Source organism: Plasmopara halstedii (assembly GCF_900000015.1).
Source record: "Plasmopara halstedii genome assembly, contig: Scaffold_672, whole genome shotgun sequence".
NCBI lineage: Eukaryota > Oomycota > Peronosporomycetes > Peronosporales > Peronosporaceae > Plasmopara > Plasmopara halstedii.
In genome coordinates, this window is record NW_020187589.1 from 557,284 (window position 1) to 579,784 (window position 22,501).

The 22,501-nt window shown below is 43.6% G+C and overlaps 5 protein-coding genes across 5 annotated transcripts; 2 read left to right on the forward strand and 3 right to left on the reverse strand.

Annotated features, from left to right (window-relative positions):
- Positions 1 to 6,314: 6,314 nt before the first annotated feature.
- Positions 6,315 to 6,590, reverse strand: PHALS_13728 (uncharacterized protein; the record flags this gene model as incomplete). The annotated part of the gene is made up of 2 exons (XM_024729538.1): positions 6,315 to 6,401; positions 6,507 to 6,590. 2 exons carry the CDS (start codon positions 6,588 to 6,590, stop codon positions 6,315 to 6,317), a joined length of 171 nt encoding a protein of 56 aa, XP_024579905.1.
- A 5,299-nt stretch (positions 6,591 to 11,889) lies between these two features.
- Positions 11,890 to 13,848, forward strand: PHALS_13729 (mitochondrial substrate carrier family protein; the record flags this gene model as incomplete). The annotated part of the gene is made up of 7 exons (XM_024729539.1): positions 11,890 to 11,964; positions 12,507 to 12,569; positions 12,635 to 12,659; positions 12,740 to 12,882; positions 12,967 to 13,187; positions 13,264 to 13,548; positions 13,614 to 13,848. The coding sequence occupies 7 exons, from the start codon at positions 11,890 to 11,892 to the stop codon at positions 13,846 to 13,848; spliced, it is 1,047 nt and encodes a 348-aa protein (XP_024579906.1).
- A 287-nt stretch (positions 13,849 to 14,135) lies between these two features.
- Positions 14,136 to 15,199, reverse strand: PHALS_13730 (uncharacterized protein; the record flags this gene model as incomplete). The annotated part of the gene is made up of 2 exons (XM_024729540.1): positions 14,136 to 14,898; positions 14,991 to 15,199. The coding sequence occupies 2 exons, from the start codon at positions 15,197 to 15,199 to the stop codon at positions 14,136 to 14,138; spliced, it is 972 nt and encodes a 323-aa protein (XP_024579907.1).
- A 369-nt stretch (positions 15,200 to 15,568) lies between these two features.
- PHALS_13731 (Protein of unknown function DUF1042) lies at positions 15,569 to 20,519 on the forward strand (the record flags this gene model as incomplete). Its single annotated transcript, XM_024729541.1, has 8 exons — positions 15,569 to 16,053; positions 16,117 to 16,366; positions 16,432 to 16,488; positions 16,565 to 18,086; positions 18,148 to 18,196; positions 18,271 to 19,861; positions 19,928 to 20,236; positions 20,304 to 20,519. The coding sequence occupies 8 exons, from the start codon at positions 15,569 to 15,571 to the stop codon at positions 20,517 to 20,519; spliced, it is 4,479 nt and encodes a 1,492-aa protein (XP_024579908.1).
- Positions 20,520 to 20,578: 59 nt separating this feature from the next.
- Positions 20,579 to 21,001, reverse strand: PHALS_13732 (ribosomal protein l13; the record flags this gene model as incomplete). The annotated part of the gene is made up of 1 exon (XM_024729542.1): positions 20,579 to 21,001. The coding sequence occupies one exon, from the start codon at positions 20,999 to 21,001 to the stop codon at positions 20,579 to 20,581; it is 423 nt and encodes a 140-aa protein (XP_024579909.1).
- Positions 21,002 to 22,501: the final 1,500 nt, after the last annotated feature.

Here is a 22,501-nt window from a genome sequence, read left to right on the forward strand (position 1 = left end):
TCACTGATCTCATCAATTTACAATTATTTGCAGATAACCCCTGAATTATATTTATCGATATGACGTTTGACGAAGGAAATAAACGAAAGCTTACAGTCCCAACAATTACCCTGGTTACTCCATTTGCGAGAGAATATTCTTTCTCGTTAATAATGTGCTGAGTCTGACAACATTGCACGGTGGCTCGTCACAATGTTATAGGATGAACCATCCTTACAAATTTCGGTACGTGGTGCTTTTACGTACAACTTAAAGTTGCACCTCATGATCAAAGCGCACGCAAGTGATCATTTTTGCGCGCGGAGCCGAGTTGGAAGACCAATAACATGGAGTGATATGGATCATGTTCGAGTTCATGATCGTCCAGAGAGTACGCCCGAGAGACGTGTACCAATATGCAAAATGTAAAGAAAGCTGAGGCGACAGATGCAGCGGCTTGTTCAAATCGCCTAAAAAAATGATTAAGTGCGTTGAGAGTTCTTGTCAACATGTAAAGAGTGGCGCAAGATCGGCAACCTATATCGAGAAAATAAGACGATTAATCACTGCGATGGCGTCCGATCCACTCCCATAAAAGAAGAGCGTTTACCATTCAAATAAAAAGGTACGCGAACGTGTGCAACTCGCACAAAGGCAGGCCGCGTCCACCAAACCTCATTCGTGGTAGCGATTAGTATCGTATTCAAATTGAAAATCAATGCCGAGCTTTTCGAGGACAATGCGCGGCCTGACGACGAACGCTTCACTTGAACACAACAAGTCCCAGTGGGTCCGAAGAGACCGATTGGGGAGTTCTTAAGAACACTTCTACCTCATAAATGTCGTGATTGATATATTCTTGCCTTACCAGTGATAATCTTTTTTTAAAAAGGTGAATCTCACAATGCAGGGTTGTTGGCTGTTGATATTTAGTCCCGGGCTTTGTGATGTCGTAACAAGTTGCGACAAAAGTAGGAGTGTCATGTAGTTGCATACGCCTCTAAATCGTCGAAAATAGTTCAGAAACCTCGGAGGAGGTAGAGATGCCAAAAAACGTTACGATATGTGTGCGTCTTGTGATGGGGTCACTGGTGAAAGTGTCAAAAGCTATGTTAAGCTTCGAAGTATGTTGGGGCCTTGACAGCTTGAAATGTTGACAAGCCTGGATCTAGGGGCATGATATTATTTTAGGTATGGCATAGCTGGAACGCCATGAGAAATAGGTAGACTTGAAATTGAAACAGTTTGAAGCCATTTATCTTTTGGTGGAGTACCAGCAAGTTATGATTTCACCTTTACCAAGGTAAAAACATTTTCGGCACAGGCACGAAGCTTCCTTGTATAACACGAGATTGGCCGGAATGGTATTCTTAGATGGATCGAGCAAAGCTCGGAAGACAGAGGCGAAATTGAGTCGAAAGTCAGAAAATTCGACTGCTTATCACGGTCACCAGAGTGAAACACTATTGCCACAAGAGAGAACGACTGGATGTCGTGGTTCCAGATTGTATTTCTAGCGGAACGGTAAAGAACAGATTTAAGTTGCCATCTCTGATTTAGGGCCGGAAGAGAGTTGAAACGACTGGGTATCGTAATTAACCGTGCCAGAGTATGTGTAGTTTAACGGGACATCCCCGACATGAAAAGTATTTAAGCTACAAGTTTCGTAAATATTCGCACCGCCAAATGTAGAGTGCCGCGAGATATTAACACTCATGTCACCCTCTAATACGGCAATATACAGCGGACTATATCTTGGAGCTGAGAGCTTCAATATCCGAGATGGTGGATGGGCCTATTCTGCAATAGGTACATTTTACCATCATAATCGAAAATTGCCGGACAGATGTGGCTTGCACTAATACCTTCCGCGTCCACCCAAATTGTTTGATGAAGCATTAGGTATCGCATTGAAGGTGAAGCACAACATTCATGTCACAAGGGTTAAATGGTGCATGCGATGTGGAAACTCATCCATAGCGCGAGAGGCGGTGAAGTTTGGTAACTTCAATCTGTAGGAGAGCGGTATCTTGCTCTTGTTGATAGCAGACCAGCATTTACATCTTGCACGTCTCTTACTCTATTGGTTGGGAGACGCGAAGGGTCAGTTTCCCCGCAGGGTTGACCAACAAGCTTATATAAGAAATACGTCGTGTCCAAGTAGGCGCACGGCTGCGTACTAGATACAAAGCGGGTCTATTGTAACTCATGGAGGCCGGAGCAAGGGAAACTAGACCCAAAGAAAATCAACGCACCTAAAAGTGGTGAGACTTACAGCATAGGATTGGCGGTTGTTAACATCAACGTCTCAAACTTTGCAAGATTTGAGTTTTCCAATAGTTCCTAGGGTGCCGTGAGGTTACAAGCAATACATGACTTTTGGAAAAGCAGGCAATTTGTGGAGGATATAGTTGAATATCCGTGACTTCTGTGACGGAGACATTTCTGTCCATGTAATGTGTCGAATACCTATTTTAGCTTTCATTAAATTGACGACTTTGATGGCGCAAAATGCTGCCTGGTCCTTGACCTGATTGCTAGATACGATCTCACCCGATGTACGGGCTGGCTGGAACGCTATGAACTACATATCGACTCGAAGGCAAATAAAGTGTGTACAATAATCTTTTCTACTAATGCTCCTTTGAAAAAGCATGAATTCAACTTTGCTTAAAAGCTGAAAACATTCAGCGCGAGCATAGATCTGGGGTATAAGTGGCTTCGCACATATGACTATCAGAAACAATCAGTAACTATATTTGTCAGTTGCTTGAGCAATGCCCGGAAGGGAGATAGATAGTCATAGCAGTAAGTTGGAGTCGTCAGATATTGGTTTCAGGGAAACAATTTGTGGTTTTTCCAGAATTAATTGCGTGAAGGTGAGGACGAGCGGCTTAGTACCACGATCTGAAGGGGAAATGCAGGTGGTTCTTGTCATGAGAAGTAGGGACAGCCATCGATGTAATATTAGATAGACTAGACTTGTCACGATGTAACGGTACACCGAAGCAGATGTATACAATCTTGCATCTTTCGTGGAACGTACTTGGCAGTTTTCGAAATCCCAATCAGACTTAAAATGAAAAAGTAAATCCTTTTAATCATTGTCATTCAAGATCACCACGCTGATATTCAAACCGATACGGCAGTCAAATACATATTTTTGCTTTACTTATTCTGAGGGCCAGCACATATCGTTTTTCATTTTACAATAAAACGCAAAAGGACAGCATCTTTAAGACAATAAGCAAGAAGCCATGGAATAGTCAGATCTGAGAGCACTCGTATGACTGTAATGATGCGCACATTTCTTTGCTCTTTATTCAAAAAATATATTCAACCACCAGGCAGTGTTTGATAGTCTCAGGCAGTTCAAAAGAAGTAATTTCTGCTATCCCAAACATTCGAAACAAAATATGTAAGAACATATACAAGTGATGAGATAAAAGAGGGGTACCTTAAAAAAATCTATTTCGAGAAAATGCTTAAGAATACTCATTCATCTATAAATTTGCATCGGATGAGCTGTGTCGCACTAGATCTATATAATCATGAGAGGTAAAGCTACTTTTGTCGAGCACCTTCGGGCAGCTATGCAAGTGATCTGTATATTGTCTAAGAATGCCTGCCTTGCAGAAATGTGAAGTGATGTGTCTTAATCTTAATTAGCTTTTTATTTGCTAGGATTAAGGCAAAATCACCTTAAAGTGATATAACTCAGAGACGAGAACCTCGACGGCTTTATATGCTCAATGCATTGGTTTATGAATCTTGCGGATCAGACTTCCACTTCGCTTAGCGGTACTGCGGCTTAAAATTCCTATAAATTGATAGCGTGCTGAATACGCAGCTAAGTCCTACACTCGAGATGGTCTTTGCTATATCCAACAATACAGTAAAAAATCTTTTCGGGGCATAACATCATCAAAACAAAACAGCACTCAAAAACCTGCAGTCCCCCTCTAACTGGTATTTTTTGAAAAAAATACCGTCGAGCCTAGAACAACAGCGATCGGGTAAATCCGTACACTCCTACCTCTGATACTGTGCGCCGGCAAAGTGCAAAACATGGCTTAGTCAGCTACTGCACTAAGTAACCGCACACACGTTATATATCTGCACCAGTTTCGGTAAAGCATGGGTTAGATAAACGCATACCGCCTCAAAATTCTAGCAATCACCGATCTGATCATCACATGGGGCCTGCTGGTACAAATGTTCACCCAGTCTTGAACTATTCACAAGGATCGAGCCTTTTTGCTAATACGAGCAGCGTGTCGCTGGGTACACTTTCTCTTCTGCGGAAAATAATTGTTATGGGTCCGCTAAGTCGTACGCGGTATCGGCGTCATGCAATCTTGTCAAACTAGGACTTAAAAATACCATGAGTTTCTAAATTAGAAAGTTTTCCTTTTTCTTCATCAGATTCCTTCATCAGGTACTGGTTACAGCCCTAGTCAGCCGGCCAGCCCACCAATGTTTTGCGTAAAGGCGAGCCACCCCGTACTCAAAGTGGAAGCCTGAAAAAAGCTTTTTCGAGACTGGCTCGGTAATTGAGACACGATGACTCTCTTTGAGTCCCGGCGCACGACCGATACTGACATGAGTTAGTTTTGGAGACGCGCTCTGACCAACGTTATAGTACGGAGTACTTCATGAGTATCCGAGCTGTGTTACCGCTCTTTTGAGATTGTTTGAGACGTTGATCCTTCTTTACGAGCACTTCACATTCGAGTTATATGCAGAAATGGAATCATGATATGGCTTAAGCAAGCTCACGTAGAGCACTGAAGATGTTTGTACGATCAATATAACTCCTAGAGCGTAAAAGATCCTTCTAAGATCCTGAGCAGTTTGAAGTAGCGGATTACTACTTTGTCTTAAACCGCAGACACTTCGAATCAAACATTTGATAGCCGTATTGTATAGAATCAACGCGCACGCTTCGTATTCATGACTATTCTGCCTCTGTTCTATGTTTTTACATTGGCACATCCGTGGTGTCCTGCACTTGACGCGCGATGCTCTTCAATATAATCTGAATTTTGCTTTGAAGAACAAGACGTATTGAATCGAATTGAAAGGCTTTTCTTTCATCGGAGCGAGAGTCACTTTGTGGCTGCGTCGAAGGGGCTTGAAGGCTCACCGAACCTTTATATTACATAAATTAACCTAAAAAAATTGTTACCATCATTTAGATAACACTTAATCAGTTGGGGGAAATATTATTCCCAAACCGCGGTCTATCCACACAAGAGAATCCACTAATATTTTCCGCCACGAATCGCACGCTTTCCGTCTGACCGATTAATCAGGGGAAATCAAGCGTTGTACAAGCCTAAACATCGTAAGCAATGTTTATCAAAATTTAATGGATTAGCGCGATTTTCATGCGCAGCAATGACCAACGGCAAGCCAATCCAAAATGTCGGGAACTGCTTTGCTGTATCCTCACCGGTGACAGTATCGCTGACAGCAGCAAGATGAACATCTTACACAACAGCTCGCAACTCTTTCTAATAGATGCGTCTTTTGGCACGCCAAAATAAAAGTCTATACTTATGGACTGCAACGCTCTGTTGGAGTCGGCAGGCGCACCCAAAGAGCCGACATATGTGCTGTGGATTAAAGCCGATGACACGTTCTAAACGAGGGCTATAGATTCTCACCCACTAATACATGTTGGGACACCAATACATAAGACTCATCGAACTATATGTCTGATCCGTACTGTGACGGTCGTTCAAGGATGTCGAGCGGAATTATGATTCTGGGGGCCTCATTATACTATAATCTCTAACGCTCAGTATCGAGTAAAGTAGTGCTGTGATTAGACAAGCCTTAGGAGAAGGACACGTAATACTAACGTGCGACCGCACACATTGATATAAAGCGACTTGAGAGTTATAAACTCCCTTACATTAGAGATCTTTGAGTAACGCAACACATGTTGAATCTGGTCAAAACATGTCCACGTCGCTCAATGAATGCTGTACATCAATACAATATCCGGAAGATATACGACATCGACGCATGATCCAAACGATCACAATCGGCTAAGAGCCAGAGAGATGCACCTTGAACTTGACATAAGCATGATTGCCTCCTCATCACAAACTTAAAAGAACTGTTTAGTCACTTGCACCCGATGATGCACAAAAGCAATGATGCATTCATTCCTTGCAAGATTCATCGCCCCTCGAACACTACATTCAAGATAGCCTTCGTAGCACGGATTTTGCACTCCAAATTAAATGTGTCACCCACCGCATCCTTGAAAAAAAGTTAAGTAGACTCGGTCGGTCTCGGTGGGATCGCCATCGGTACTTTATATTTTATAAAAATAAAGCCGCTACTGCCTTCAGCCGTATTTTGCCACTTTTTTCGTTGATATAGTATTTTAACACAGAGATTCCGTCCCTCTGTACAGATGAGCGATCAGGTCAGGCGTTGTGGATACTCAAAACATTTCTATATCCAACACCTCTCAAAAAGAAATGAATCGCTAATGAAAGTATCGATCAAACGTGCGCATTTTTAAGCACCACCTTCTCCTTGATAATCGCTCGTGCGAAGAAGCTTTGCGTATAGCTTGCAAAATTCATTGCCATCTCGACGTTTTTTGTTCGGAAAGAGATTTCTCTGTTTCAACCCTCAATTAGCTGGTGACTAGAAATAAGCAGTTTAAGGTGGAAGCCGATAGTGCTCCGCGTTCCTGGAGGTGTTTAACCAGCGCATTCCCAGAGCCGAGAAACTTCCTTCAGCAAGAGATTGCCACTTCCGACTCTTAAGCCAAGAGTGATATTCAGATAAAACCAACCAAAGTAAGACGCTTATTTTGCTTAACTTGTTGTAACAAAGGCAGACTAGTGATCAGTTATATTTTGTACTCGCAAACGATAAAGTCTTTAATTCTACGAGTAAGCATTACTCGTCGAATTTCGGTGCTTTTAAGTGCAACGGGGCTGCTGTACACATCACACAGAAGGGTCAATGATTATTATTGAACGAAGAACGGGTCTACATTGCATTCACTAACCACTTTTCCGGCCACTAGAAACTTTAGTGCTCCTCGTTAATCTAAAAACAACAAATTATGAATTACTCTTGCGTAAAACGTTTTCTTATAATCTGCACGCAGAAAACCACCGGTGACATTTTGTACTATTGTATAATATTGTATCCGATACAACTGAGCCAAAAACTTAAGGGTTGGGTACACAAGAGCACAGACTCATTCCGTTAAACCCTCCTATACTGTCCATGGCGCTCAAAATTCTTTTATCTTTTTCAAAACAATGCAAACATTGTCGCTCTACAAGTATCTTGTAACGGGGTTACACGTACCCTGGTATGAAAGGGTGATTCACAAAATATGGAGAGATCACACAATGATGTGGCTACACCTGACAAGAAGGCACTACGTGGCGGGACTGCTAGTAGTTATGCATATTAATTTAGACATATAGATTTAAATATAGGCGGGGATACCGCAAATCAAACAAAAGAAATACAGTCTAGATTTTGAACGGAAGAGTGTATCAGTCTCGGGTTAAGGTTTTGGGTACTCTGAAGGCAGCGGATTGCGATCCGCTACATTCGCGCTGGCTCTAGTATATAACGTAAAGTCGGCGACCTTGCTTAGCTTCCTTTAAGCAAAAGCCAGACACCCCGCTGCATATTTACCGTGCTTGAATTCTAGCACAAACTTTAGCATTTACTGTACCTTTTCCAGATAGCAACCTATAACCCAAACGCTAAATCATATGGCACGATGAGTCTGCGCAAAATCCTCCGTTTTCGCCACTATCACTGCGAAAGCAATTCTCGGTGATGAAACCAAGATATTTATTGATGAAAGCAAATGCAGTGAGTAGACATTTCGTGACCAAGCACATAATCCTCACTTAATTACGCAGGCCTAGTCGTCCACCCTGGGAGAAGACGCTTACTGAGCTCAGTCTACTTTCTGCATGCGTTATAAACCCCATGGTTTTGTTCATCGGCGGGAAGTGTTGTGACGCCCGTCGCGAAGATTATGAGAAAGTTCGGTCTGTTGATAACAAATTGAGCTTGGCTCTCAAAGCCTAGCTTGCTCATCTGCATGCGCAAGCGATGTGATATTTTTTGTCCTGATTACGGCAGTACAATGTCCGGAGTTGTTCACCACACTAGAGTGGAGCTCTGATACGCCTAGGCAGGTCGAATCGAGCTCGGGTATGTTGCTCAGCGACACCTTTACCAACCCAAAAGTAATAATATCGCCTGAGCATATAGCAGGGCAGAGGTTGAGGAAACCTGTACTGTCCAAGAGGGATGTATTTGGGTACTTAAAGCTGGCAAGTGTGCTGCTTAAAACTAGATTTAATTTGCTTACTAAGCGAGGAGACCACGCCGCAGAAGACTTTACAAGCCGGCTTTAGCGAACCGAACGTCTGCCTAGGGCGTCGTCTCATGCTTGGTTTTGCATAGTACAAATCTTGACACGGATGCTATAGCTTTCACCTCCAGACCCACTAGTCTCTAAGTGATAGCTGTTATGATTTACGACGTTAAGGGTTTAGGGTTTAGGGTAAGATGGTCATACTAGCCACAATGTTAATCTCCACACGATAGAGAGTGGTGCGCTGCGACATGCGACCCTGTCTTACTTTTCTTGAAGTAAAGGCTGAGAGTGCGCCATGTTGAAAGCGTAGCACGGTACCAGGGCAATCGCGCGAGGTCTTTCCATAAATTTGCGTGGCTTTTTGATAATATCCCTTGTGTCCCCGTTGGCCCATCATACACCCCGCACAATAATGGAACACCCGTCGATCATGGACTAATGCCGGTGAACGTCCAATTCCAACAGCTGGTACTCGTGATCTCCCTCAGTTGTTGCGGCGTCGGCCCCCTATGAGAATTTCGGCGCGCTGAAATGAGTCAACTTTCAGTTTTTTCTGCTATGTCATTGCATTGCATGACTTGAGCCACGTTCCGCGGTGCGGAACGGTCTTGTTACGGTGTGGCAGATAGTCGCTTGGCTAAATGAAATTGTACAGGCACTGGTCTGTCTCCAATGGGGCGGATCATATTATGGCTTCGGTATGCCCCCGTATAACAAAGAGTACTCGCATTTGAATCAAGTAAAATGCATAAATCATTTCTTTTTTGCTGCGGCTGTGAGCTACAGGACTTTAAAATTATACTAGATGTGTAGGTAGATTAGTTGCATTTAATTTTTTTTCGCCCCAACGCATATGCAATTGCGTTTTTGTTTCTTTGCCTGTGTCATCAGCGTGTTGCTTCTAGTTATATTTGTACTCGGCCATTACGCCGCGTACCCCGTACACGCTGATCCCTCTCATTGAGATAAAAGAATTTACATTGTCATAAAGTGAAGTCAGGCGTATATTTTTTTATTTTCATCTGCTTTCACCACTGTGACAGGGCCACTTTGTGGCGGTGTTAGATGCATATGGGGGTGCCCAAACCATTTATGTGAAAAGAAGCAAGACCTTTAGAGGCATGCAGTCCAACATTTAACGCAAATTCAATGCAAGGGAGTATCTTGCTCCAGCAACACGTTACTCTACGCAAGTGTTTCGTAATACGTCCTCCGCATTGCAGTTACCGCTTTCAATCTGGCCATATAATTTTGGATGGTCTGCAGTTGACATATTAAATATGGTGCGAGCGTCTTGAACAATATTTGCCAAACTTTGGTGGAAAGCACGAAATTCGATCCGACAAAATGATCGTCGGCAGAACATGTTGGCAAAACATGGTTGCAAAAAGCTTTGTATAGGAAAAGCTTGGATGTAATCTCACCAGTTGCGAAATCACTGACCTTAGCGAGCTGATCGATCGATCGTACATTCTATAACGACCACACTCCAGGATGACACGGCGAATCTTTTGAAAAACGTCCATACTTATGGACTGCCAACAGTCTGCAGGCTAGCGATAGGTGCAGCCGCATGCTGGGAGGATCTAACACATATACTTATGACACAAGTACCTACAATTGTACTTTCGTACTTATAGATGTTGGCCTACAAATATATATGTCTCTTCTCATCTGAGATGACCACCTATGAATTACCTCGTATAGTATCCGTACTTCGATATCCTTATCGTCCGGAATCATTACAGGCTGCATACCATGCAGGTCAGGGCAATATGCAGCTAGCCTTGGGATAAGATATAGAAGTGTTGGCATGCTACGTGCGCCTCAATATAACGAAATCTGAGAATTCAGATTACGCTTTATCGACTTGACTCCTAAATAAGGCACTTGCGTTCGCTATACATTGCGCCTTTTCAATTTGTGACTTCTTTGATACATAAAACAATTCATCGTCGAAGCGACGCAAAAGCGCTTTTACCACCACATAAAGCCATCCCTATGTACACCTTGCCTCATCGGCAACTCGATAACCGTCTTGCTGTTCTCAGCAAGATGTATGTTTGCGACGTCGCTGTGCAGAACGACTCATAGTTTGTATAGAACACAAATGGTTTTCTGCGGAGCAGGGAGCTCTGAGCGAGGGATTACTTTGTTGCAAGTGCCCACAGTCGTGAATAGAGTATGTACTTAATGCAGCGTTCAGGTGGCGAGATTCAAACGCGATCATGTGTTGATGTCCATCGACATCTTTTTGAGCAAGACACAACTTCTGAAGTGTCGCAGGCGGCCGAAATGGATTTTCGAAAGCCAGAATCGGGGCGCGGATGAGTTTTTCATAGCCTTAAAGATCGCCTCTTCTGCAACACATCACCAACGTTTGAAATTTTCTCAAGGAGATTAGCGAAGGCTCGTCTCATGTCGAAGCAGATTGCACAGTATTTGTGCATGCAGTCAGACAAGCCACGCCAAGCCTATTCTTCAAGGTTTTTAAAGATAGATGCACTGACCAGTCGAAAATGTCTATTATCTTTGCAGCATATGCACTTATCTTGATTAGTTGACAAGAACTAGGAAGGCATCGTATACGCCTCGTCCACTGAGGGGCTAAAGGTTAGTGCCCAGTCTGAAGCATGGCCTCCTACCGAATACACAGCGTCTAAAACATGGCCAGATTCATGTGGATCTCAGTTTCCCTCATCCGATGCAAAAAGTTGTTCTGGTTTTGTAATGGGCCCGACACAGATACACATGTTGTGCGAACCACATACTTGTATGTGTGGTTAACATTAACTGTAGACTTCGTATAGTTGTATATCCCTCAATTATATTATATCAGAATTTAGAAGCACTTATCGGTTTAGGGAGGTTATTGGCCATAATAAATGTCACTTCACCCTTCTCCTCTTGCATTGAAATCAGCGGACCGCAGAATGTGAGCAACACGCGATGACGTGTGTCAACTGATTCAAGTCTCCCTCAGTAAGTGTGTGTGTACGCGGAATGGCAATCCCCGTTACAGTTTCTCCTCGAAATGCCGGATGCTCAATATTAGCGACCTTACGGTGGGTGTTATCGTTACCACCAGCAACACCCAAATCAGGCGGCTTAAAATGTCCCGCCAGCGCTTTTCATCATAGCTGATGTGCGCCTTCACGAGAGCAGTTATCGCTTCTGGCCCCTCGACCGCCAACCCCTCGATCTCTTTGGGACCAACAAAAGTCATGATCTTCCGAAGAGTGTCTTGTTGCCCGGGAGACTTGTAATAGACAGCTCGTGCACCATCTTTACACAGGATATAGTCCTTTCACGACTTAGTCAAGAAATCAACTGCAAGTGCTCCCAAATGCAACGGGGTCCCCATGCAACGGGATTTCCATATATCTTACACAGCAAGTTTCTAGGCTAAAAGCCCAAAACATAAACGCGTAAAGAATGGATCTGAACGCTCCTGAGCGGAAACTTCAGATGCTTTTCTTATAACGGTCCACTTCGTTTGATCTGCTTTATTAAGAAAGTGACATATGATTCAAGTAGTGCTATTTAAACAAAAGTTCGCTTTACTATCCAATAATAAAGTCTTCTTTATATTGCTTGACGTGAGGCTGAAAGCCCACTCACGGAGGAAGGTTAATGGTACGGGTGGGCTTTCAGTAAATCATAATCATCGTAAGCACTAATACTTCGGTAGTTACGAACACTCATTCACAAGTACACAAAACGTAGATTAAAAATTGTACTATCGTAATATTGTATCTTGCACAGTTTTTTTACAGAAGGTTAGAGTTTGTAAATAAGAGCCGAATTAAGATATCTTTAAAGTTTTGCTCCAACTTCTAAATCGATATTGCCTCTCATTGTAATTACCTTTGTAGCACGTGTGTATAAGGGCCATGAAGACTTGGTGTCACCCCTTTTTGCCACGTATCCTCGCACAACCAGAATCAAGAAAATCATTGCTCGGCGCACCTCTTCTACTTCTTGAGTCAGCTAGCTGCTTGTGGAAGTCGATTGGTACTGTACGTGTTTAAAATGCCACTTCTGGGCTACTAATCATCGGGATACCAGATTTTAGGCTTTTTCTTTATTCATAGAAATGATGTCTGCAACGAACGCTAAAACCCGAAAGAGGCGTTTCTAGTGCACTGTCACAAGTGCTGTAGGGCTCGTGCAAGAGTTATACAAATACCCGATAATTGGAAAGGTATACAAAAGTAGATGATGCATTTAGAAACGTCGGACAGGACTAACAATTGTATGCATAAACAGAAACTGTACGTTCGAAGAGACTCAGGTCCGCTGGCTAGATCTTAACGACTTGTCTGCGCCCGACCTCATTTACGTTGTTCTTTGCCCAAAACTATCTTATATAAGTCATGACGACAAAAGCAAGAGCAAAAAAGGAGGATTCACTTCAAGTGAGAGCACGAGTCGAACCGCAGTGGTCGCGTCTTCTTAGTGGCGGTGCAGCATCAGCCACCGCTGAGCTATTGACGCTGCCTATTGACATCACTAAGGTGCGTCTGCAGTCACAACGCTCTGGATCCGCGTCAGGAAGTAAAGCGGTGACGCACTACACAGGCATGCTCCATACTATACAGACAATGATCAAGCATGAAGGTCTCAGTGCACTATGGAATGGAGCCACTCCTGCTTTGCTGCGTCAAGTTTCGTATACGAGTATCTGCATGGTGCTCTACGAACCACTGCGCAATACCTTTGGAGCCAGTGTGCACCACTGTGCGAATGGTGAAGTGTCGTTCATGAACAAATTTTTAGCCGGTGGTTGTGCAGGAGCTATTGGGATCAGCATTGCCAACCCGTGCGTTGAGATTTCTCTCTTTCACTGAGCTGGCCCATAATCAGGAGTTTGACGAATATCTGATTTGGTGTTTTAGTGTAGACGTCATCAAGGTACGAATGCAGGCAAACCGCTCCGGCAAGCTGTACAGTGGTGTTGGAGACGCCTTCAGCGTCATTTACAAGAGGGAAGGTTTCCGTGGGTTCCTGCGTGGTATGTCGCCTAACATCAAGCGTGGCTTCGTCGTGAACGCTGCTGAATTGGGCACTTACGATCATAGCAAGGAGCTGCTCATTTCGTCTGGATTACTGAAAGAGGGTGTCCTTGCACATACTGGTGCGAGTTGTGTGGCTGGTTTAGCCGGCGCGTCCGCTTCTAATCCGTAAGTCTTTCGAGGCATCTTACCTACAAATCTTCGAAATTGTCTTATCTTGTTGATGTGGATAGAATTGATGTGGTAAAGACGCGTCTCATGAGCCAGCCGACCGATGTGAAAGGCAAAGGGCTTCTTTACAAGGGTATGATAGATTGCATGCACAAAACCTTTCTTGAAGGTGGTGCAGGCGCTTTCTACAAGGGATTCATTCCCAACTGGATGCGCAAGGCACCTTGGTGCATTGTCTTCTTCGTCACGTACGAAGAAATCCGTTCCATGCTCACGCCTAGTAACGACAGGTTTTAAATTATATAATATATAAGTATTGACACTAGAGTATTTAGTCTCTGAGAACATATGATTTGAAGAATAGTTCTAGCTACATACAGCTGGCAACATGCTCGACATTTCTGATAAATAAGAGTACATGGCCTTTTTAGAAAATTTAGTGAAGTCGCTGCGGTGAGGTGATCTGTGGAAAGCTTCCGTTCGCTTTCCTTAACGTATTTCTTGGATAGCACAATATGTGCCTTTAATCCCCAAACCACCACTTACACAAGAGGCAGCTCGAGGCGATAGAACAAAATAGAATTTTAGCACTTTAGTGCCTCAAAATCATGCATCTGCATGTACCACGTCGAGCGGGGCGGTGTTAGATAGTGCATGGTAGAAGATCCATTAGGCATATTTCTGACAAGCGAGTCACGCAGATCAATATATTCGTCAGTCTGCACGACGTAAATCTTCTTATTGTCAGTTGGAATTGCATGCTTCCCACTCTTTGGCAGCATGACAATCGGCAAGCGCTCAAAAACACAATCCTCTGTCCTCCACCGATCACGCGAAATCACGTGAACATTGAAAGCCGAAAAAGAACCGTTCATAAATCGATTCGAAATTGTGCTCTCCACCGAAGGCGCCATGACCTCTTCTTCCTCATCCTCTTCAGAGAAATAATTGGCTGGTAATGTACGACGACGATGTGTGTGATGCCTCACATTGTTCTTCGCAAAAAGTGATCGACGAAAACATTCGCGCTCTTGTCGCCGGCTTTCAAGCAATTCGTCACGTGACATGCGCGTCTGATTCGCGATATCATTAACCGGCGCTACTTGAGCACTGCTGTTGCTACCTAGGTAGCTACCGTTGCTGCTACTGTGGCTGCCTTGATTCGAGCGCTTCGAGCGATTAAGCGCTTTTAACAGCTTCTGCAACGCCACAAACGTTTCGTCCACTTCTTCGTCCTCAGCAGAAAGACTGGGGTTATCTTCCTCAGACACGCTACCGGTATACGACAGCCTCTTCTTTGGCGTCTTTTTGCAGGTTGCCATTGTTGTCTCTTGTTGCCAAGGAAAGCTGCGAGTCATGCAGCAAAATACGATGTGCACAGATAGGGTACTTAGCTGAGGTCAAGACGATAATCAAGCTACTTGCAAGTTGTAACTCACACCGTAAGCTCTTTCGAAATGACCAGTAGAAATAATTCTGGGTTCCAGTTCAGTGCGTCATAAAAAAGAAAGTATTGCTTTTTGCAGGGTCTCAGATGCGATCGGCCGAGTCTCCTTTTGCCATGAAAAAGAACACGTCCACTATATACTACAGAGCCTCGGCATATAGTTACTGAGATTGTGGTTTGATGACGTTCGATGTTGCGCATGCCAACGGCATAGTAGCCGCCACACGATTCTCATTATAAGCGCAAATGATTATTTAAGGACAAATACAGGAGTAGGGTTGGCATTAGCAAACTGTATTCTACACTGGACATTTCCTCGGCAAGCATTCAAACAGTCCTTGGGCGTATGAGCGTTATGAAGGCTGGTGTACACGATTAAGGCTATGCGGTTCATGCATAAAACTTTCAGCGCTCTTTTCCGCCTCACACACGATTTGTGAGCTACTTAGGAAAAGCTTTCTTTCTTCTAGACCTCACGTAGCTTTAGTGTAAGTTTAAATATGTGGACGACATGATCAAACTTCAACGTAAGGCGTCTTTTGGGATCCGAACATTAAACACTCGTAAGTGATGGCGGAGCAGCTACTACGCTGGCTCAATCATGAGCTGCAGCTGTCAACGCACGTAATTAACATCGAAATAGACTTTGCAAACGGTTACTTGCTTGGTGAACTGCTATATCGCCTTAACCAACAACACAATCTCGCTGACTTTGTACGCAACTCTAGTGCTGACGCCAAGGTCATCAACTTTTGTCTTTTAGAGCCTACATTATGCCGCCTCAATGTTAAATTTGATGCGAATGTGGCCGCCGGTATTATGAACAAGAAGAAGGACGTAGCTGCAAATCTTTTGTACCAGATCAAGATGGCTGCTGCTCGAGTTAGCAGAGCACCTGGTATCTCTACAAGGTTGATGGAGCGGACGGGGATTATTCCTCTGCATAATCGGCCAGAGAAGCTTGCTAAATCAACGTATGATATGAACATGTCCCGGATATTTAAGCAAACAATTCGACGTCGTGTTCGGTCAATCAAGTCGCTGCAACAAGAAGAGTAATGAGAATGGATTGTACTTGATTGCAGTGGTTTGACGCTTTTTTGAAATCGGTGTTGCAGGGATCAAATTGAAGAGGATAAGAAGAATCAAAGAGCCAATCTGGCGAGACTTGCTGAGCAGAAGGAGTATTTGGAGGCAACAATAGCAGAGAGAAGGCATCGTGCCTTCCTACATAACAGCTACATTCAGCAAGCTATAGGGGAGATGGACAAGGCATCGTGGAAAATGGCGTTGCAGAAAAAGAATGCTCGCGAGCAACGGCAAGATGCATTCTTTCGGCAGTTGACGAATAAACGGCAGGAAGAGGAGGCGTGTGATATTCAAATTTTTGCGTGCTGATATTTTCTGACCGCTGCAAATGTCGGTGTCCGTAGAAATCTCTTGCTGCTAGCTTGCGCCGAAAGGTGTGCTGTGATCTTAACGAATTTGATGTACGTATTGCTCGACTTTGCTCACAACTTGTTCGTTCTTTTACGGATGTACTTATAAGACATCGATTTTATACAGACAATAGGTGAATTGAGAACCGTAATGTCGGGTTGCAATATTAGTCCGCGCAAGTCGAAAGGATTTGGCCTGCGGTCACTTACCACAGCGCTCAACACAGCATTTGAGAAGGAGAAACATCTGACACCGAATTTTGCGATGAATGAAAGAGAAGTACAACCAAATCCGTCTGAGACGGCAATCGCAGCAGATGTCATTAAGCACCAGCGGCAGCAACGTGAAAAACGCAGGAAAGATCTAGCTCTAAGAAGGCAGCGGTTTCTCCAAGAGTGTGCTTTATCTCAAAATCGACTACAGACCACTCGTGAAGCGAGTTTATCGAAACAGTTGGTGCTTCAACCTACAAATAGCGAAAAAAGTCAAAACAGTGAAATAAATTGCATTCTCGCGTACACGGATGTAGCTATTGAAAATAGGCTTGTTCGGAATCGAGAGTATGTGAAACAGCAAGAGTTGGACTTGTTGGCTACGATTGATCGTGATGCATGCTATTACCGCAGTATAATTCATCAATTTGAAGATGATATCGAGATGCAGATCGTACAACGAAGTGACGTTCAGGCTTCTATTAACGCTGCAAGCCGATTTGCAAGTGAGCAAATTTCAAGTTTGATTGTGGATGATTTGATTAAGTTTGTGCTATTTATTGCAAAAAAGCGAGAAGAAACTTTGCATCTTCGGGACTCTGACATGTTTTTGACGTTAGAAACATGGGATGAGTATAAATTTCAATTCGCTAACGGTTTGAGTTTCGAAGATTTGATTCCTTGGTTCGCCGTTGAAGCATTCGGCGAAGATACGTCACTGGATAGTCATGAACTAGATGAATATCTGTCGCGATTCCAACCACTTCCGACAATCTTGGAACAAATACCTCTTTCATCTACGAGGAATGAAGACACACTTTTTCCTGGGGCGACCGAAATTATCGAGGATCATTTTGTGCTTGGAGAAGAAGTGAAAGCTTTACGGTGGATTTCGCGTCTCTCGCCAGTCTCTGCAGCCGACATTATTCAGGAGAAATGCACCTTCGACGGATCTAGTGCTGAGTTAAGCCTTGGCGATCCCGTTCGGCCAGCAATAAAACCTCGTCAAGAACTTCGAATTCTTGTCTTTGGCCCTCCTTGTTCCGGTAAGGCGACTTTAGCGAAGCTCTTATGTGAATCGCATAATTTGGTCGTGATATCAGTCCATGAATTCATTTTCGACGCTATTCAAAGCTCAAGTGAGCTCGGTGATCAAATAAATGGTTTTCTTATCAATGGAAAGGAACTTCCTCCGGAGCTTTACAGCCGCGTTGTGATTGAAGCAATCAAGAAGAATGATATGCAAGACCACGTACGGTATGATAAAGCCGGATGGGTAATGCATGATCTGCCTGCAACTTTACAACATGATCAATATCTGGATCAATGCCTTACAGGAGATATGGATGTGGCTGCTCCTGAATCACCATATCAATTTATGTCTGCTATCGCTTTGGGTCGACCTAGACCTCCGTTGTCTTCAGCCTTTTTTCATGGTAAATCCGGTATCGATCTGGCTTTACACATTGAGGTTCCGACCAATGCTGTTTTGGACAGATGTTTGGGAAGAGTTGAGGACTGCGCAACTGGAGACAAGTATCATTTAGTATTCGATCCACCGCCGGATAAATCGACGGCACGTCATTGCTTACGTCATGTCAATCCAAGCACATACTCTAGTGAGCTTTTGTCGCTTCATTGCTGGGCGAAAGATGAGTTTCAGCATGACCACAAGGCCTGGTACAGAAAATTTGACACATTGCGTGAGCTTTCTTGTGCCGAGATGTCTATGGCCGAAATGCACGAAGCCATTGCCAGAATCGTTGACCAAGTTCTGAGAGATAGACAAAGGAAAGCTGAGGTGAAGCAGCAAAAGCAAGAAGCAGATGAACAAGCTTTAATGTTGTCCGAGGAAGAACGACAAAAGCGCTTTAATGTCTTCGAAACAGAAATTTACGAGACTAATGCGACAGTGACAAAAATTGAGGCTTCTTTAGCAGAGGCGGAGTTAGCCAAAGTCAAGAAAGAAGAGATTATGGAGCTTCGGAAGAAACTAGACGAAGCTAGGCGTCAATTTGATGCTACGATAGGCGCCGCACGATGCTGGGTCAACGGAGAAAAAGTGTGTAACTTTGTGACAAAGAGCAAACTTCCCGGTGGACTCTCACTAGCATCTGCCCAAGTTTTATCGGCGATATGGAATAATATGGAGATGGAGTATGTATCAACAGTAAAAGCGAGTTTTTCCATGCTTCGCAAACAGCGACATCGTGTGACCGATCGCATGCAACAAATAATATGTAAATTTTGTGAGTTTGTCCGACGTCCTGATAAGAAGCAGTTGATCGTTAATGAATTTCAATCTTCGTTTAACGAAGTAATTGATGAGATGCGCTTTGAAGAATTTACAAAGGTGGAATTGCATGCACGTACAGATATTTTTCAGGATAATTTAGTGACTTTAGTTGAGGCCAAAGTTAAAGAGAATAATGAGGAGCTCGATAGTATGATTGACGATAAATGGGTCGAAGACATGTGCCAACAAGTTGCTGTGATTTATCAAATGGCTCTCCAAGCAGAACGTGATCGCTTTCAAGTATCTGTTCATGTTCTTCTTGATGGTCACTACGTTGCGAGTTCAAATCGGTCTCAGCTGAAAAGCATTGTCGAGTTGTGGCAAAGTTACCGATCTCGCTTGGAGTCGCCTTGCACCGTGTATCGCAATTCAGTGGATGATCTTTTGATTAAAAATGCATCACCACCCGTTGCAGCAGATAAAACATCCTCGAAAGGCAAGGCGAAGGCCTCTGCTCCTGCCGTTGTGCCCTCAACGAATGTCACCGCTACGATTGTAAATGCGCCAGCAGATTCCTTAACAATGACTGAATTATTGGCCGAGTATACGCACGTTCTTAAGCTTTGTAGCTCGTGGATGGAAGCTATTGCTCCGATTGCGAATGCTGCAACTTCACAAGATGTAGAGAGTGAAGCTGCTGACCAACAAATTAATGGTGATTTCTGTATGGCCAACTTGTTGAATGGACTCAAATATGAATGCAAAGCAATGGAGCGACGAGTACAGTTTCTACGGGAGTCATCTGAAAAAGCATGCAATGAGATTACGAAGTCAATGAAATCAATTGAATCTACTCTGCGAGACGTGCTCGAGAAACGAAAGGATCAAGAAGAGATAGCTATTGCTGCAGTGATTGAATACGTTCGTGCTGCTATTGAACGTGAAGTTGCCCTCCCATTGTACATTGATATCAGCGTATGTGATCCGTCGACGATTGTTTTATTGATACTAATTAATTCATGTTGTTATGTTTTGCTGTAGCCTGAAGTAGTCAAGCGCTTTCCCGTAACAAGTGAATTACCTGAAGACACGATGGTTCGTATTGACGGGAACAAAAGATTGCTGCCTCTACCTATCCCAATTCCACCGCCTTGTGTGGAGGTATCTCATGACCTACTTCTCAATCCTCGTCAAAGGGATAGTCTTGAAAGCGCATTAATTGCTCAAACCTACAACGACTCTGGTCTTCTTCCCTATGTCGTGGTTGTGGAAATAATTGCAGCGTTGCCATCTCGCCTCAATGCGCTCCCAAACGCCTGGCGATGGTGCCCGCCACACGTCATCGCAGAGGTACGAAGTTATCGAAACAGACCTTGTGTATCTAATATCTAATCATTCGTGGGTTTAATGTGGAAAGATTGTCGCACAATTTATTGTAAATCAGTCGGAATTCGTCGACGTCAAAGCTCTGATTGATGCTATGAGCTCTCGTGATGACCTGCTCCGTCAGTTCTTACCATTTGAGCCTCAACAGGATCTGCAAATGCATGAAGAAAAAGAACAAAATCTTTTATTGCAGCAAGAGACACCAACGAACGATTCGGATGCATCATTATTACAAGACCAGATATAGTCATATCTCCTCTCTTTGCTTACAATCCTGTCTTTGGTATTTAAACGCGTTGTGGGATTTTAATAAATGACGGGATTCTCTCCCACCTCTTTGACAAAGTCGTGTGTTTCGCCCATAAAGATCTTGAGCTTCTTGTCTTGGAGAGCGCGCATCCTGTTGCGGGGCAGCATGCCATAGACGGCCTTGCGCAACACTTGTTCAGGTTTGCGCTCGAGAAGTTCCTTGGCTGTGCGCTGCTTGAGTCCACCAGGGTGGCCAGTGTGCCAACGATATAACTTATTGTTCCACTTGTTGCCCGTGAGCACAATATCTTTAGCGTTGATCACCACCACATAATCGCCACAGTCAGCATTGGGTGCGTACGTTGGTTTGTGCTTGCCACGCAGAATAGGAGCCAGCTGAGAGGCCAAGCGACCTAGCACTTGTCCCTTGGCGTCCACCACGTGCCACATTACCTTGGACGCTTGCGCAATTTTACTCATGTCCAACTGTGCTTAGAGCTGTAATTTTAGGCTTTTGTAACCGTATTTTCAAAAAATACATGTTTATTTAACTTGAGAATTAGTGCAGTCATTATCACAAAACAATGAGCGTATAGTAAATGATGAACGAAGCAATGGCGCATCTAACGGGGCAAGTACTGTAATCTTGTGTGCTCAAACCTCATACATTTGGTGCAACCCACAATTCACATAAAACTTACGTAGTTTTGAATTTTCAGAAGTACTGGAAAATGTGTAATATGTATACGGAGCTCCGAAAAGCAAAGCACGTTGGCTGCTAGCCGCACGTCGGGAAAAAAAATCGTTATACTATGAAAAGTAGTTGGCTTGTATATATGGTATTAGACTAGATAAAGTTAATTAGAAATATAAGTTTTCTCTACTTTGCAGAGCCAAGATATAGCTTTACAGAACCTGTCTAAATTAAACCTGTTTAATTTAAAACCCTCTCTAAATTGAACAAAAGATATGGACCCATATATAGCGTACGTAGAAACAAAAAGTCTGACGTATCCTTGTGTTGACACAGTGCAATACGTATCTTGTCTGACATGGTTGTGTGCTCAGCTCCACGTGGACCCATTGCTGGGCAATGTATTTGTTACATTTCAACTGTTTCGATGTTTTAGTCAAGGAAAAACACGTGTAGGGCTCTTTGGGAATGGTGCTGTTTAAATATACCCAGCCTGAGTTAGGGAATTTTTGATAATTATGCTACCCTCCCTTGTTTAAAACCCTCTCTAAATTAAATGCTGTCCCCCAGTCCCAACATGTTTAATTTAGACAGGTTTTACTGTACTTACTTTGAAGGCCGCTCCTTGTAAAAGCGCATAAATTCGGTCTATGTTCGTTTGTAAACGTAGACTATAAAAATCAAAGCTTCCTCGGACAACAAGTTAGTACGTAGCCAGGAGTTATTCATTTAATTATGTTTTATAGATAGGAAACCTATAGATTTAAATATTGGCGGCATTGCTGCAGATAATACCCAGCAATACAGTTTACATTTTGAACGGAAGAATTAATTAGCCTTCGGTTAAGCTCGTAGCTACTCTTGAAGTAAGCGGATTGCGATCCGCTATACCTTTACTGGTTCTAGGTTTAGAGCGAAAGTCGCCGATCTTAACCATGCTTCCTCAAAGTGAAAGAGCTACGGCAGCCCCCACACTTGGTAACACTTACAGTCAATTTACACCTAGGTCGTTACGACTGATCCTATGGGATGATGGAGTAGTAATCCTATTTGCCCCGGGGCATGCAAGGCAGGCTTAAAAAGCAGATGTCTCTGCTTGGCCCTGAGGGCGTGCACTACCTCGCTTTGCAAGGAACTGAAGCGATCAGCGCGCGCTTAGACGCGTTTTCAGGCTACGTAAAATGCTCTGCGAGAACACCTACAGCGGAAGATATCGGCGTACTAAGGTCACCGACCTTTCGTTCTTTTCCAGGATCAGTACGATTGTAGCGGATCGCAATCCGCTA